Consider the following 12,567-nt stretch of genomic DNA (forward strand, 5'->3'; position numbering starts at 1 on the left):
ACGTCTTTCATATAAATCCGTGAAAGAGAAGGGTTATCTTAAAAGAAATGAAAAGACATACAAAACAAAGGCATGCTGGAAGAAACACAAGAAAGGAAAATTCTGAAAATGAGTAAAAAAATAAGCTCAAGAGCAGCAGGTCAAAGGCACAAACCATCATTCCCAAAGCAAGCCAAACAACTCACATGTCTCAAAAATTGAAGAAAATCGTTAACATACAATAAAGTTCAATGCTTATTCCCAGTTGGAAGCTTGAAAGCAAAGAATGAAGAAAAAAAACTTGTTAGAAAGAAGATAAAAAGCAAGAGACGAAACAAGAGAGGAAGAAAACTTTATTAGCAGTAAATAGGTGTCCACAGTAACACGGTAAGGAAAGGCGAGAATTTTGACCAATTCTGTGCTCGGTGTTTAAATGAGAAGACATCAATGTCAAAAAGCCAGATGAAAAATGACTTTGCAAAAATAAACTCTGTGTAAGCCATCAACAGTGGTGACTGTAACTTAGAAATAAGAGAACCTGATGCGATTCATGTGTTAGGTTACAGGCCTAATCAAATCTAAAATTATTAGGCTACCAGTTGTAAAGTGAACATACTGAATATTTTCATACATTGAGCTTTAGAAATAAAAGCCTTGAAAGAAATGGTTATTGACAAACTTAGAACAACTACAAATATACGTTTGACAACATCGCTGCTTTTGCATGAAAATTCTGTTAGTAGCCTATTTCTTTTACAGAAAGTTTGACACAGTATTCGGTTCGGTGTGAACTGTGCAGTTCAAACATTATCCTGATAGAAATGAGATATGCCCAAGAGATAGAAAAGCTATTGCAGTATCGACAATCAGAGAACCTAGTTGTTGATTAGTTTAAAACTGTCTCTTGTCATGATGAAAATGTCACTTTGTTATCTCATTGCTTGGCTTGTACTCCATCCATCCACATGCTCCACTCTAAAATTTTAAAAATAGATCCATTAGCGATGATAAAACGTCATCATCATATTTAATCGCATCTAGCAGCACGATAGTAAATCAAAGATGGCGATTCTTGAGAAAATAATGAAATTTAACCGGTTATTTTTGTTGCCAAGTCACATTATGCATATAGCCTGTTGTAAGCTACAGTAAATACTGTACTGTAGTTGGTGTAGTTGTAAGTGACAGCACAAAGGCAAATAAATAATTAGGTAGGCAACGTTATTTTTTTTATAGAACCAGTAAAAAGCCAACTGAATTTAATATCACTTTTAGAAATCATTATTGTTGTTTTACAAAAATCTAAACATGAATTACACCGTAGCTTTTGAAAGTGCTGTGACCTGCTTTATTTAATTCATGATCTCGTTTGTAGCCTATACTATGTTTGTTGAAGTTGCACTAAACATGTTTAAACAAATAAGACAAGACCAAACCTTCAACGTCAATCACACCATCTCCATTCTTGTCCGCTTCGTTGAAGAGTTCATCTATCTCCCATGTTTCAACAGATGGATTGGCGCCTATGTCTGTCAAAGCTTCTTTCAACTCATCCCAATCAATGTAGTTATCTCCGTTCCTAAATAGACGAAAAATAAAACTAAATAGACACCGTTCCAAAATATGGGAAAAAACATATTAATTTTATAAATAAATTGTAGATGCAGAACGAACGCTTCAGCAATACTGGGCTACGTTCCTCTGTGTGTGCACTCTCAGACAGCAAAATCTATTTTTTACATTGATTCAACGTCTATAAAAATGACGGATTTTGCTGTCTGGAGTCATGCACTTCTCGTCAAGGGTAACTTTTCACTGAGCTATGCCTTGTTGTGGGCAGCGTTGCCAGATGCTGGAAGCTGCTTGGCACCAAAAAGTAACTAAAATTTCACCAGATTGCATACAATTTCATCAGATATTTAAAACATCCTAAATAAAGCAATTTCGCCTAAAAATACAAATAGTTTTGAAGACATAAGACTAAAATGAAACAAATATGCAAACCACATGTTTTGTCACACATTGCATACACGGATTATAACTGTAGCAGTCATAATTATCAGTAAACATAAAAAGTTCTTAAAAAAGTTGCTGTTTTTACTTTAAAAGCGGCAACTTTTACTGCCATGGTTAAAATGCACTCAAAGATGCAATAACATCGCAATGAAAAAATTTGAAAGACTTTTGCATATCCTGCTCAGGATATCCTTGAAAATGAAATAAGTGGCTACTGTATGCATGTAGCCTATGTAAGGTCACTGATGTGATAAACTTCTAGTTTTTGGGCAAAAAACAACCTCTTTTACTAATTTTAAATATAAAACTTGCCATTTTGGCCAGTTTTTCGGTAAAAAGAACTCTCCAAAAAGCAGTGTCTGGCCACTGCCTGCAACCATGCCAGTGGCAAAAGCTACACGATTGCTGGTACAGTGCTGCTGTCAGATTCAAAAGATTGATTGAAGAGCGCAAATTGGTCACTCTAAACTTGCAACACACTGCCATCACACATGCACAAACCTCTTGCAAAACGTTTTCTGTACTAGCGGGGATTTATTGCTAAAAAGTTTAAAAAATTGGTAAAAACTTAAATGAAGAAAATTTCACCAGATTTCACCAAAAAGTTGTCTGGTTCTAAGGTCAAAAAGCTTGACACCAAAGACCTCTAAATTTCACCAGAATTTTTTTATTTGGTATCCTATTTCCCCATCTGGCAACGCTGGTTGTGGGTGACGCAATTGGCTAGCAAAAAACACCTAAACCGATCAACAGAAAAATAGAAGCGTTTGTTGTTTACTTCATTATTTGTTATTTTAAGGGGCATTTTGAAGACGAGCAAAAACCCACATATTAGACTGATTCAAATCTAATAATAATTACTAAAAGACTGACTGTATCGCAAACGAGGTTTCACATTACTGTGATAGTTTTGATTCTATTATAAGTGCTTAAATCTGTCACAAGTGCTGGCGTAGCGAACAAAAGCCTTTATTGCAACCACGAAAGTAAGTAATGTCGCTAAATGTTGAAGACACGGAGAACCGCAATGATGTAGCCAGCCCAAAATTTTTGGGGGGGGGGGGCAATTATTTTACTTTAAGCAATTAGTTACTACACGTGTGATTCTCTTTGTTTTTGTTTTGTTTTTTGCTGTTTGACTTTTGGATTTTGTGGCCTTGCAAACTACAGACATTATAGCCTACTACATGATTTACTATCCAGGCACGTTTTAAACCTTTCAAGGTTTGCCACCTTTTCCCGTTTATTAACGTGTGGTAGGTCTACATCGACTATTGTAGTTAGTAGTAGCCTATCTTTTTAGTCCCGGACGCGTGAATGACGAAACATAAAATGAATGAATGAATCAATGAGTAATACTTCGTTTGGAGCACCGTTTATCCAAGCATATTATGACGAGAAAATGCTGAATTGTCAAACACATTCAGTGTTCATTTTAAAAGGTAAGTTTATTAGGCCTACAGCTTTTATTGTCATGAAATCCACTTTTCCAAACCTTTTATTATTGAAAACTTAATTCTTTTAAAATAAATTAAATATTTCTATCCATTTCCGCCAACAACCCTTCACCTTGGTAATAAAGCTCACACAAGTCTAAGGGGAAATCGGAAAACATCGCTGAGCGTATCCTAACCATGTCTTGACTCGTTTTTTACATTAAAAAGTCCTCTTAGCCTCAACAGTTATTGTGGGCAACGCCACGATAACTTGGATTGCAAATTCCATCCAACTGTACTTGTTTAGGTGTTGCGATTTCTAAAGTGGTTTACTTAGAAATTGAATATTATTCAAACACTCGCACTAGGACAGGATAAAGTTTTATTTTACTTACGTATCCAGTAACATAAAAAGATCTTTTAATTCTTCTTCACTTGCAGACTTTCCTTCTTCTGCTATTTGCATCACCATCATAATCAAGAACTCATCGAAATCAATAGTTCCGCTTCCTGTATAGGTACAGTACTTACACACTATCATCACTTTTGTAAACCGAAGAACGACTTTAGGATGAAATATTTACTTTTATGGTAGCCTACCAAAGGCGTAGTCAGGAAAGAGGCAAATAGGATAATTGCCGCCTGCTCCCTCCCTCCCAAAAATATTTTGAATAAACATTTTACTTTTTGTTACAGTATCATTTGACAAGAGTTTTACTATGGATTCAAGTTGAAAGTACTCTCAGAATTGGCAATTTTAAACTCTTTTGCTCGCTACGTCTCTGTAACCTACCAATGTACATTGATCAAACCAGTTCGGCTCAACCCATAACAAAACCAAATAAAAACTAACCATTTCAATTTTTGCTCTCTTTTTTTTATAGAAATTTTGTCGTTTTTAATTCCTAAAGCAATCTCCGATCCTTTTTATATGTAAAATATTTATAGAGGAAATATACTTGGAAAGATGTATTTACATTATTGGCTTACCATCTACATCAACTTCTTCCACAATCTTTGCCAGCTCTTCCCTGTTTGGAGTCTGTCCAAGCATCTTCATCACTCTTCCTAGCTCATTGGTGCTAATGTCACCTCCACCGTCTTCATCGAATATGTCAAATGCTTGCTTGAATTCTGGAAGAATTATATAGAAGCAATTCTTTAAAGTTAAAGTTCTATCGATCTTGTTATTTACGCAATACAGTTTGTGGACCCAGTGGTTCTTACGTTAATGCAGATTTGAGAACAAAATAGATCTATCCTACAAATTTACGATAAGAGAAAGAATATGGTGCACTTAATGTAAATCTTGAACCACCGGGCGTAAGCCTAGATAGGACAACAACAACAGGAAAAATATGAGAATTAAAAGTAAAAAAGTACATCAAATTAATGAAACACTTCACAAATCGTTAACCACGCTAACAAATCATTTCTTGTCAATTGATTTTTACAAGCTGGAAAAGTGATATAGCATAAAGAACCGCAAAACATTTTAAATAACTCACCGGATATTTGGTCTTTTGACAGCGAACTTCTCGCTTCTTCTACGGTCATCGACTACAAGAAAGAAAAAAACTTAAAACATATCGCTCGGCAACCCCGCAGGGTGCCATCCTAAATGAGAAATGATATGCAAAGGAACTTTCTGGTTTATATATAGGATACTATCAACAGCTGGAAAAGTGACTTTGACTATAGCATCTGCTACATATCATTTAACTGACAGCTCCTGTTTATCTGGTACGGTTGAGCAGGCTGGTCGTCAGCAAAAAACACTGCCTTTCAACATCAAGGCGATGGTTTTAAACATTAACACAACGCAAAACAACACAGTTTGCTGAAAAAGATGCAACGATGATACAGATACCAATACCCCAGGCGTCGTTTGATTAACTTATACGTAACAGACAGTTGTGGTCTCTAGTGACAAATTACTCTCGTGTGTTTATCACTATTATCTGTCAGGCATCAGTAGAGCCTCGGAAGCGTGGCGTTGATAGAATTCATTTTAGCTTTGATTTGACAAAAAACACACATGAACAAATTTAGTTGAACAAATGACCTGCTGAGATTCCATATTTAAAATTGACAGGCATGATTGTAGTCTAAATGACTAGATTTTCTGATAGTAAATTTTGATTAGGAGTGTTTATTTTTCAAATCATGTTTAGAAAAGTTCCCTTATTTTAGTTTGCTATATTTAAGGCACTAATGTGTTCGGATTTGAATAAACAGAATGTTCAATGTTTTCTTGCGTCAAGGTGTGACAATTCAATATTTAAAGTAAAGTACAATATTTGATGACATGATGACAATTAATGGCCTCCCTTTCTTGCCTATATTACCATACTTCAATTGAAATGTTATTCAAACATAACCTACACTACATGATTGTAGACATAGGAAGAAAGAGCTTTTAGCATGGCAATTTGTACATTTACATTACATTTTAAATGCCAGCATTTGATGAATGCAAAATAGCAGTACCAATTTTATTTTTTTCAGATTTTGTAAAAGGGAGTAGCCTATAGGTTAGTCTTTTGTTAAACTTTTCCCATTGAGTGTCGACTTGACATGCGCATATGTGGTAGCCTATCCGCTGAAGACAAAGCTTCTAATTTAGTAAGCGGTAGCCAATTAGGTTAATACAAAACAATTCAATTCAAATGGTAGGTTGAATGCGCAAAGCGTTTTGTAACAGTTGGATAGAGGATGTGAAACACATTTCAACTTTATCTTATTACAAACCCGTTTGAAATTCATTCAGTTAATGTTACAGATATTCAATCAAGAAGGTTGGAAACACCTTTCTTTAGAAGTAGTTTCTGTCACCTTTAGCCAACTGGTAAGCTATATCATGAGCTTCGGATTTGATCTAACCCAGAGAGGCAACCTAGCTTTAAACTAAATGTCTGACCTATCACCACACAATTGATACTTTTGTTATTTCTGTTCACTATTTAAATTTTACAACCGCTGGAGTTGTAGCTATAACGAAACGAAGGTTCAAATTTGCATACTTTCAAATTAATTTTATTTGCTTTTTTCCCATTAGGAGCCTATGCTATTTTTTTCAACTTCTTCGTAAACGCAATAACCGAGTTGATTAAAAGGAGCAAATATGAATGAAACAGTTTGTCAAAAAATAAAAACTTAAGCCAAGAATATTCCAATTATAATTGCATGAGCAGTTTGCTTTCTTAGGCAGTCTGCTTTCTATGAATTTCTTAGAATGCAACGTTGCCTGTAGGTAATGCAGTAATGGGCTACTGTAGGCTACTAGTCAGGGCCTATGAGAGGGGGTACGGTTACCCTTGAGGGCCCAGGCCTGTGTTTGTTGGGGGCCTGAAATTGTGATTTTATAGTTTACGCGCAAAAATGTTTGGTTAAAACCATCCTAAACGACTAATTTCAAGCATAAAAGTTGTTATTCTTTAGTCATGGGAGGCCCGTAATCTAACAAACGTGCCCAGAAAGGTAATCGAGTGCTTTGCGAGAAAATTAGGGGCCCAAAGTGGTAATTTAATGCTTGTTGTGCAAAAATGTTTTGTTAAAAGCACCCTAAATTAAATCATAAAAGAGAGTTATTCTCCTCTCCGGGGTAAGGGGGGGAGGGGCATGGTGTAGCAAAAGCAGGTTTGAGAAAAACCCGGTCAAAAAGCCCGTGTGTTTTTGGGTTTTTTGTGTTTTTTAAACACTATTTGAAAAAGGTAGTTTCACGCTTATTTCACTTCAGAATGAATTTCGGAGCAGGAGCGCAGCCGGAATAAAAAAAGTGACTTCTGTCCAGTGGCGTAGCCAGAAAAAAATTTTGGGGGGGGCCAAATATTTGATGAATTGAAGAGAACGACAAAATGTTTGATTTAAGACATCACCACCTGATGTGCAGTGGCGCATCCTGGTGGGTTAAGCAAGGGAAGCAATAAAGCTGGTGGGGGTTAGAGCGTGCCGAAGGCACGCGTATTCTAGGGGGGTCCGGGGGCATGCTCCCCCGGAAAATTTTTGCAAAATTACACTTAAATAATGGATTATAACGCTTTCTGGAAACACTTTCAGGGTAATATTTGTATGAAACTTATTAGCAGATAAACAGCTATTAACTTATTAAAGGTAGCTCTTATCTACACACAAACGGGCAAAAACTGCGGCCAAAATTAGAGAACACAAAAAACTCAGCTACACAAAAATCCTACAGAGTAAGCGATTCTGAAATTGCTTCCACAGATTAGTTAAAAGAAGCGTAAATCGCGTAAACTTTGCGCGATTTACGATTTGCAAAATTTATTGGTGTCTTTTTGTGTGTCTAAAACAAGTCCTGGGGGGTGTTAATAGCCAGATGTCTTGGAAAACAATATAAATTTATACAAATTATATTATATTTTCAACAAAGGGTTCAACTTCGGAATCCAAACTTTGAAAATTTGGGGGGGGCCATGGCCCTGTTCGCCCCCCCTGGCTACGCCTATGCTTCTGTCGAGACTGTCGTTCACTTCTGCTAGTGCTAGGCATGTGGTGAATGCAAAAGTTAATGAAGAAAGGTTATTGGTCAGATGATTAGCTTGATTATGTTTTAACAAGATGTTATGTTTGAGCCTTGGTAGAGAGCTTGGCTTGAACCAGATACACATATCCCTCAGTAACTTTAACGGATTTAACACTAAACACACACAAAAAAAACTACTAAATCCAACGTTTTCGACACCGCATATAGTGTCCTCATCAGGAATAATTATAAGCTACATCTAAGAGAAATAAAAAAATGAATTTAAAAATTTTACATTAAAGCTGTAGGCTACAAGCGACACCTCTCAACAGCACCATCAACAACTGACATACGAATTCAATGCAGGATACACAAATTGGCGAGGGACAGATCACATGATATGCACATTGCACAACACAAAACACTAAATAATAATAGTTTTATTGCAGCCTGATACTATTATTGTGCATAAATGTCCAATTCTGCAGTAAAATGTTGCATGGTGTGCAATAGCCTAAGCCTAAGCAAACATCACACCTTTTGCCCAAGACAAAGGGGGCCCGGAGTAAGAGGGGGGCCCGGGATGACTCTTCATACCCCTAGTGAATTTTTTTCTCAGAGGCCCTGCTACTAGTTTGTGACAGAAGGGGATAAAAAATTATTGCAAGTTACATAAAACAAACAAAAACGTTCGGGAATCAAACTTAAAAATATCACAATTTCCTTCAGAAAATGTATAGCCTACTGTCACTTTTAGAAGACCCAAGAATGATTGATAGAATTCCTTGAACCTGACAAGAAACGATTTTAAAAATTGTTCAAAACAAAATTTCATTACCGTACGAAGCAAACGTTTTTTGTCTTGGGTTTGTTTGCCAAACTGTAGGCCTACTTCGTTTCAACCATCTCAAATTGAACTCTAAAATTAACTTTGCACTGCACTAAGGTAGCTAATCAAAAAGATAAAAACTAATAAGACATCTCTTCAATATGTTATTATTTTGCTACTCGGATAACAAACATAGTCCTGATTTTGATTGTGTAAACACTGACTTACCATATTGGGTGAGGTTAGGTTACTACGCCTTGGAGTTTTTATACAAAGCAGTTATAACAAAATAAAATTTTGTTGCACAAATGTCGTTGTTTTTATTAAAGTATCTCCGATTGAAGTGATCTACTGAATGCAAATGTCGTCTTTTAAAACATTCTTCAGCGATGAAGATTAGAATAGCAGTTGCTTTTGTTACCTATTAATAAAAGTTAATTGAAAAAACATACAGAATGCGTGTTTGGTTTGAGTAATGCACGTTCTTTTTACGTATGCGGACGTGCGTTTTGTGTTGAAGAAACAATCCGTAAGAAAAAGAGCAATCGCAGACTCATAGGAATCTGTTAATAATTTTACCAAACGCTTCTATCAGGCATAGCCTGCTAAATTAATATAATTGCTTGGTTTAAGTTTTTGTGTGTAGCTGATAATTTGAATTCGCTATTTAGCACAACTGGTATAGTTGATGCGAACTGTCAGCCATGATGGCTGTTTATCTAGCATTTTAGTTTGTAGAAAATCTGATCAGTTAAATATAGGCAAAATACGTTGATTCTGTGACTATAACTCTTTGAAACTTATTTATTTAAAAATCAAGAAGTTTTTGCAACATTGTTTAAGCAGAAAAAAGTAAAGTCTTTGTATCTTATATATATTTTAGGCTTTGTTTCCCCACTAGGTTAACCCTCTGCAAGAAGGCAACGTTGTAAGAACTTGCAAGATATGATTCTTGTTCTTTTTATGCAAACTGAACAAAACGATACAAACGATGTGTTGTTTTACAAACACTTACTGCAGTTTAAAACTTAATACTAAAAATGGTAGCCTATAGTTTATGTTGTTTCGTTCACTATCTTGTCTCATGACCACACTCCCGCATAGTTTATAACAGATTGTTACCACCTCTTGTGTTTGTTCGTCAGTTGTTGCTTGTACGCAGGTCAGTGCAGTTTTATTTAATTTCAGCCATTTTTTATTATCATTTTACGAATATTTGTTTTTTTTAGATGATTTAAGCATTATTAAGGTATTTTCCTGACGAGGGCATAAAGTTTTGCCGAAAACGTTTGAAGTTATGTAGTTATTTTATTTTATGTATTATTTTTTGAATTATACAATTCAATCTTATAAAGCTGTTATTAATTATCTGTCTATAATACTGAAAAGCTATTTGTAAGAATGACGTCAGATGCATAGACTAACTATACTCTATTGGTATAGCCTATTTCCGTGTTTTTCGCCTTATGTTACGCACGTCACAAAAATAAAACAAAAAAGATGAATATTTTATGATTAACTATTGTTTGAAAAGAGCTGAAGCATTACACGCATATAATTGTATAACATAGGCTATAGGCTACTATATGTACTAGCCTACGTATTAGCAGGAGGCAAAACGCCAAAGTTCATTGACCACGGCTCTCCGGCTTGCTCAACAAGCAACAGACGAGGACAAAGCAAATCATTATGAAGAACCTCTCTTTACCAACACACTCTTGTTTCCACCCTTAAAAGCTTAAATTGTGAGAAAATTAACGTTTTTATTTTGTGAAAATATTGAGATCTAGAAAAGCTATTGTCCGACTATCATGACAATGCAACACACGCAATGCAACAATGCTTGAAAGTCTGCTGTATGCTGGTAAGATGGACAGTTATATATGATCCATGAATGCAGTCCATGGAAAATACATCATAATTTTGGCGTCTTTTCAATTGGTATTTTCCAGATTTGTCAATTAAAAAATCATTTTCTAATAGACTATATCAAAGAGATTGCACCTTGTGTAAAGGTAGGCTCATACATACATAGGCTCGTGACCTACTGTTCTAGTAGGCCGTGGTAGGCTAAAAAAACATTTGTTTCAAGAACGTTAAAAAATTAACAACCAAGTCGTCATGTCATGTTTGGGTAAATCCCTCTTTAGAACTAGGTTATCTTATTTTTCTTAGAGTGGGCCAGATATTCGCTTGGTAGCCTACAACTAAAGGACACGTTTGGTTCTTCTCTGAACGTCCCTGTATTGGCCGATAGTCTTGTATTTACTAGAGACCCAGACGCTTATGAATTTTTGGAGGCATAACCTATAGGTTTCACATCTACTCACGTAGCCTACCTGTAGCCTGTTGATGTGGTGTGACATTGCAAGCAAATGATCGAATAGGCTAGCTGTAGCCTACATAACTATGCATAGCTAACTATACAAGTGGACATAGGCTACCACCACTAGGCCTACCTACTTGTCTTTTTTTAAGATGAAACTGGAAAAGAAAATACCAAGAATAAAATACTTACGACATGCAAACGGTATCTGGAAAGTTATCTCCCCAGATTCAAGATGTGGACTACACTAGAAGACTAATAGAGAGTAGTCACTAGCCAGTCTTTGGTTTCATTATCCAAGACGAGCAGACACCATCCACTTCGTTAGGTGGCTTAAAAATGGTACAGTTGTTGATGATGCGGTCTGCGGTCTGTTCCTCGGCACCACATTTACGGGAGGAGGAAGAGGCCATTTTCCATTGGTGCATGGTTGAGCGGGAAAGTCCGACACCCGTGTGAAGACAGTTGAGGCGCATCCACACCTACCTTTGTAGTGTCAGGCCGATGGGGCGTGTTAGCTGTAGTATACCTAAAGTGATTGCACGGCATGGATTGCAGTTAAAGACGATACTAACCGTCATAAAAAACGACTGTGCATAGACTATTCCCAAACGATTAACATTTTCTTTTTCACGGAACTTGACGCATATCCATTACCGCGCATAGATGACATGGTAAATGAACTAGCGAAATACAAGGTGTTCTCGACGTTTGATTTACGCAGCGCTTATCATCAAATAAAAATAATCTAGTCTGAAAGTAAATTTACTGCGTTTGAAGCCTGTGGCAAACTTTATGAATTTACCCGCATTCCCTTTGGAGTAAAAAATGGCGTTGCTGCATTGCAACGAAAAATATCAGAATTTATCAAAGAAGAGCAGAGGACGTATTTTCATATTTGGATTATGTTACCGTGGCGGGACGTGATCAAGAACAGCACGATAAAAATGTGCAAGCTTTTCTAGAGGCGATCCAAAAACGAAAGTTTACTCTAAATGAGACCAAAACTGTTTCCTCGGTATCGAGTATGCAGATTCTTGGATACGTGGTAGGAAGCGATGTCATAAAACCAGACCCTAAGCGCATGCGTCCCTTACAAGATTTTCCGCCGCCAAATAGCGCTGCTTCACTAAAACGCGTGCTTAGGATGTTTGCGTATTATGCGAAGTGGATACACTGTTTTGCGGACAAAATTCGGCTTCTTGCCCACACAAAGCAATTTCCCCTTTCAAATGAAGCTATGAAAGCGTTTTTGCAGCTGAAACTGGAACTGGAAAATACAGGTCTGAAATCAATAGACGAACGTCTACCTTTTGTCGTTGAGTGTGACGCTTCTAATATTGCTTTGTCTGCTACACTAAATCAAGGCGGCCGCCCTGTTGCATTCATGTCGCGTACATTACAAGGAAGTGAGCTAAACTATCCCGCATACGAGAAAGAAGCTACAGCCGTAATTGAGGCCGTGAGGAAGTGGTCGCATTTATTGGCCAGAAAA

At 36.5% G+C, this 12,567-nt stretch overlaps 1 protein-coding gene across 1 annotated transcript; it reads right to left on the reverse strand.

The window, feature by feature from the left end:
* Window positions 1–314: 314 nt before the first annotated feature.
* Window positions 315–5,053, reverse strand: LOC145777372 (troponin C, skeletal muscle-like). Its single transcript, XM_082588738.1, has 5 exons — window positions 4,940–5,053; window positions 4,422–4,565; window positions 3,827–3,941; window positions 1,416–1,558; window positions 315–954 (listed from the first exon to the last, which is right to left on the reverse strand). Exons 1-5 carry the CDS (start codon window positions 4,986–4,988, stop codon window positions 914–916), a joined length of 492 nt encoding a protein of 163 aa, XP_082444864.1. The 5' UTR covers window positions 4,989–5,053; the 3' UTR covers window positions 315–913.
* Window positions 5,054–12,567: the final 7,514 nt, after the last annotated feature.

This window comes from Aplidium turbinatum, chromosome 9, assembly GCF_918807975.1.
Source record: "Aplidium turbinatum chromosome 9, kaAplTurb1.1, whole genome shotgun sequence".
NCBI classification, from domain to species: domain Eukaryota; kingdom Metazoa; phylum Chordata; class Ascidiacea; order Aplousobranchia; family Polyclinidae; genus Aplidium; species Aplidium turbinatum.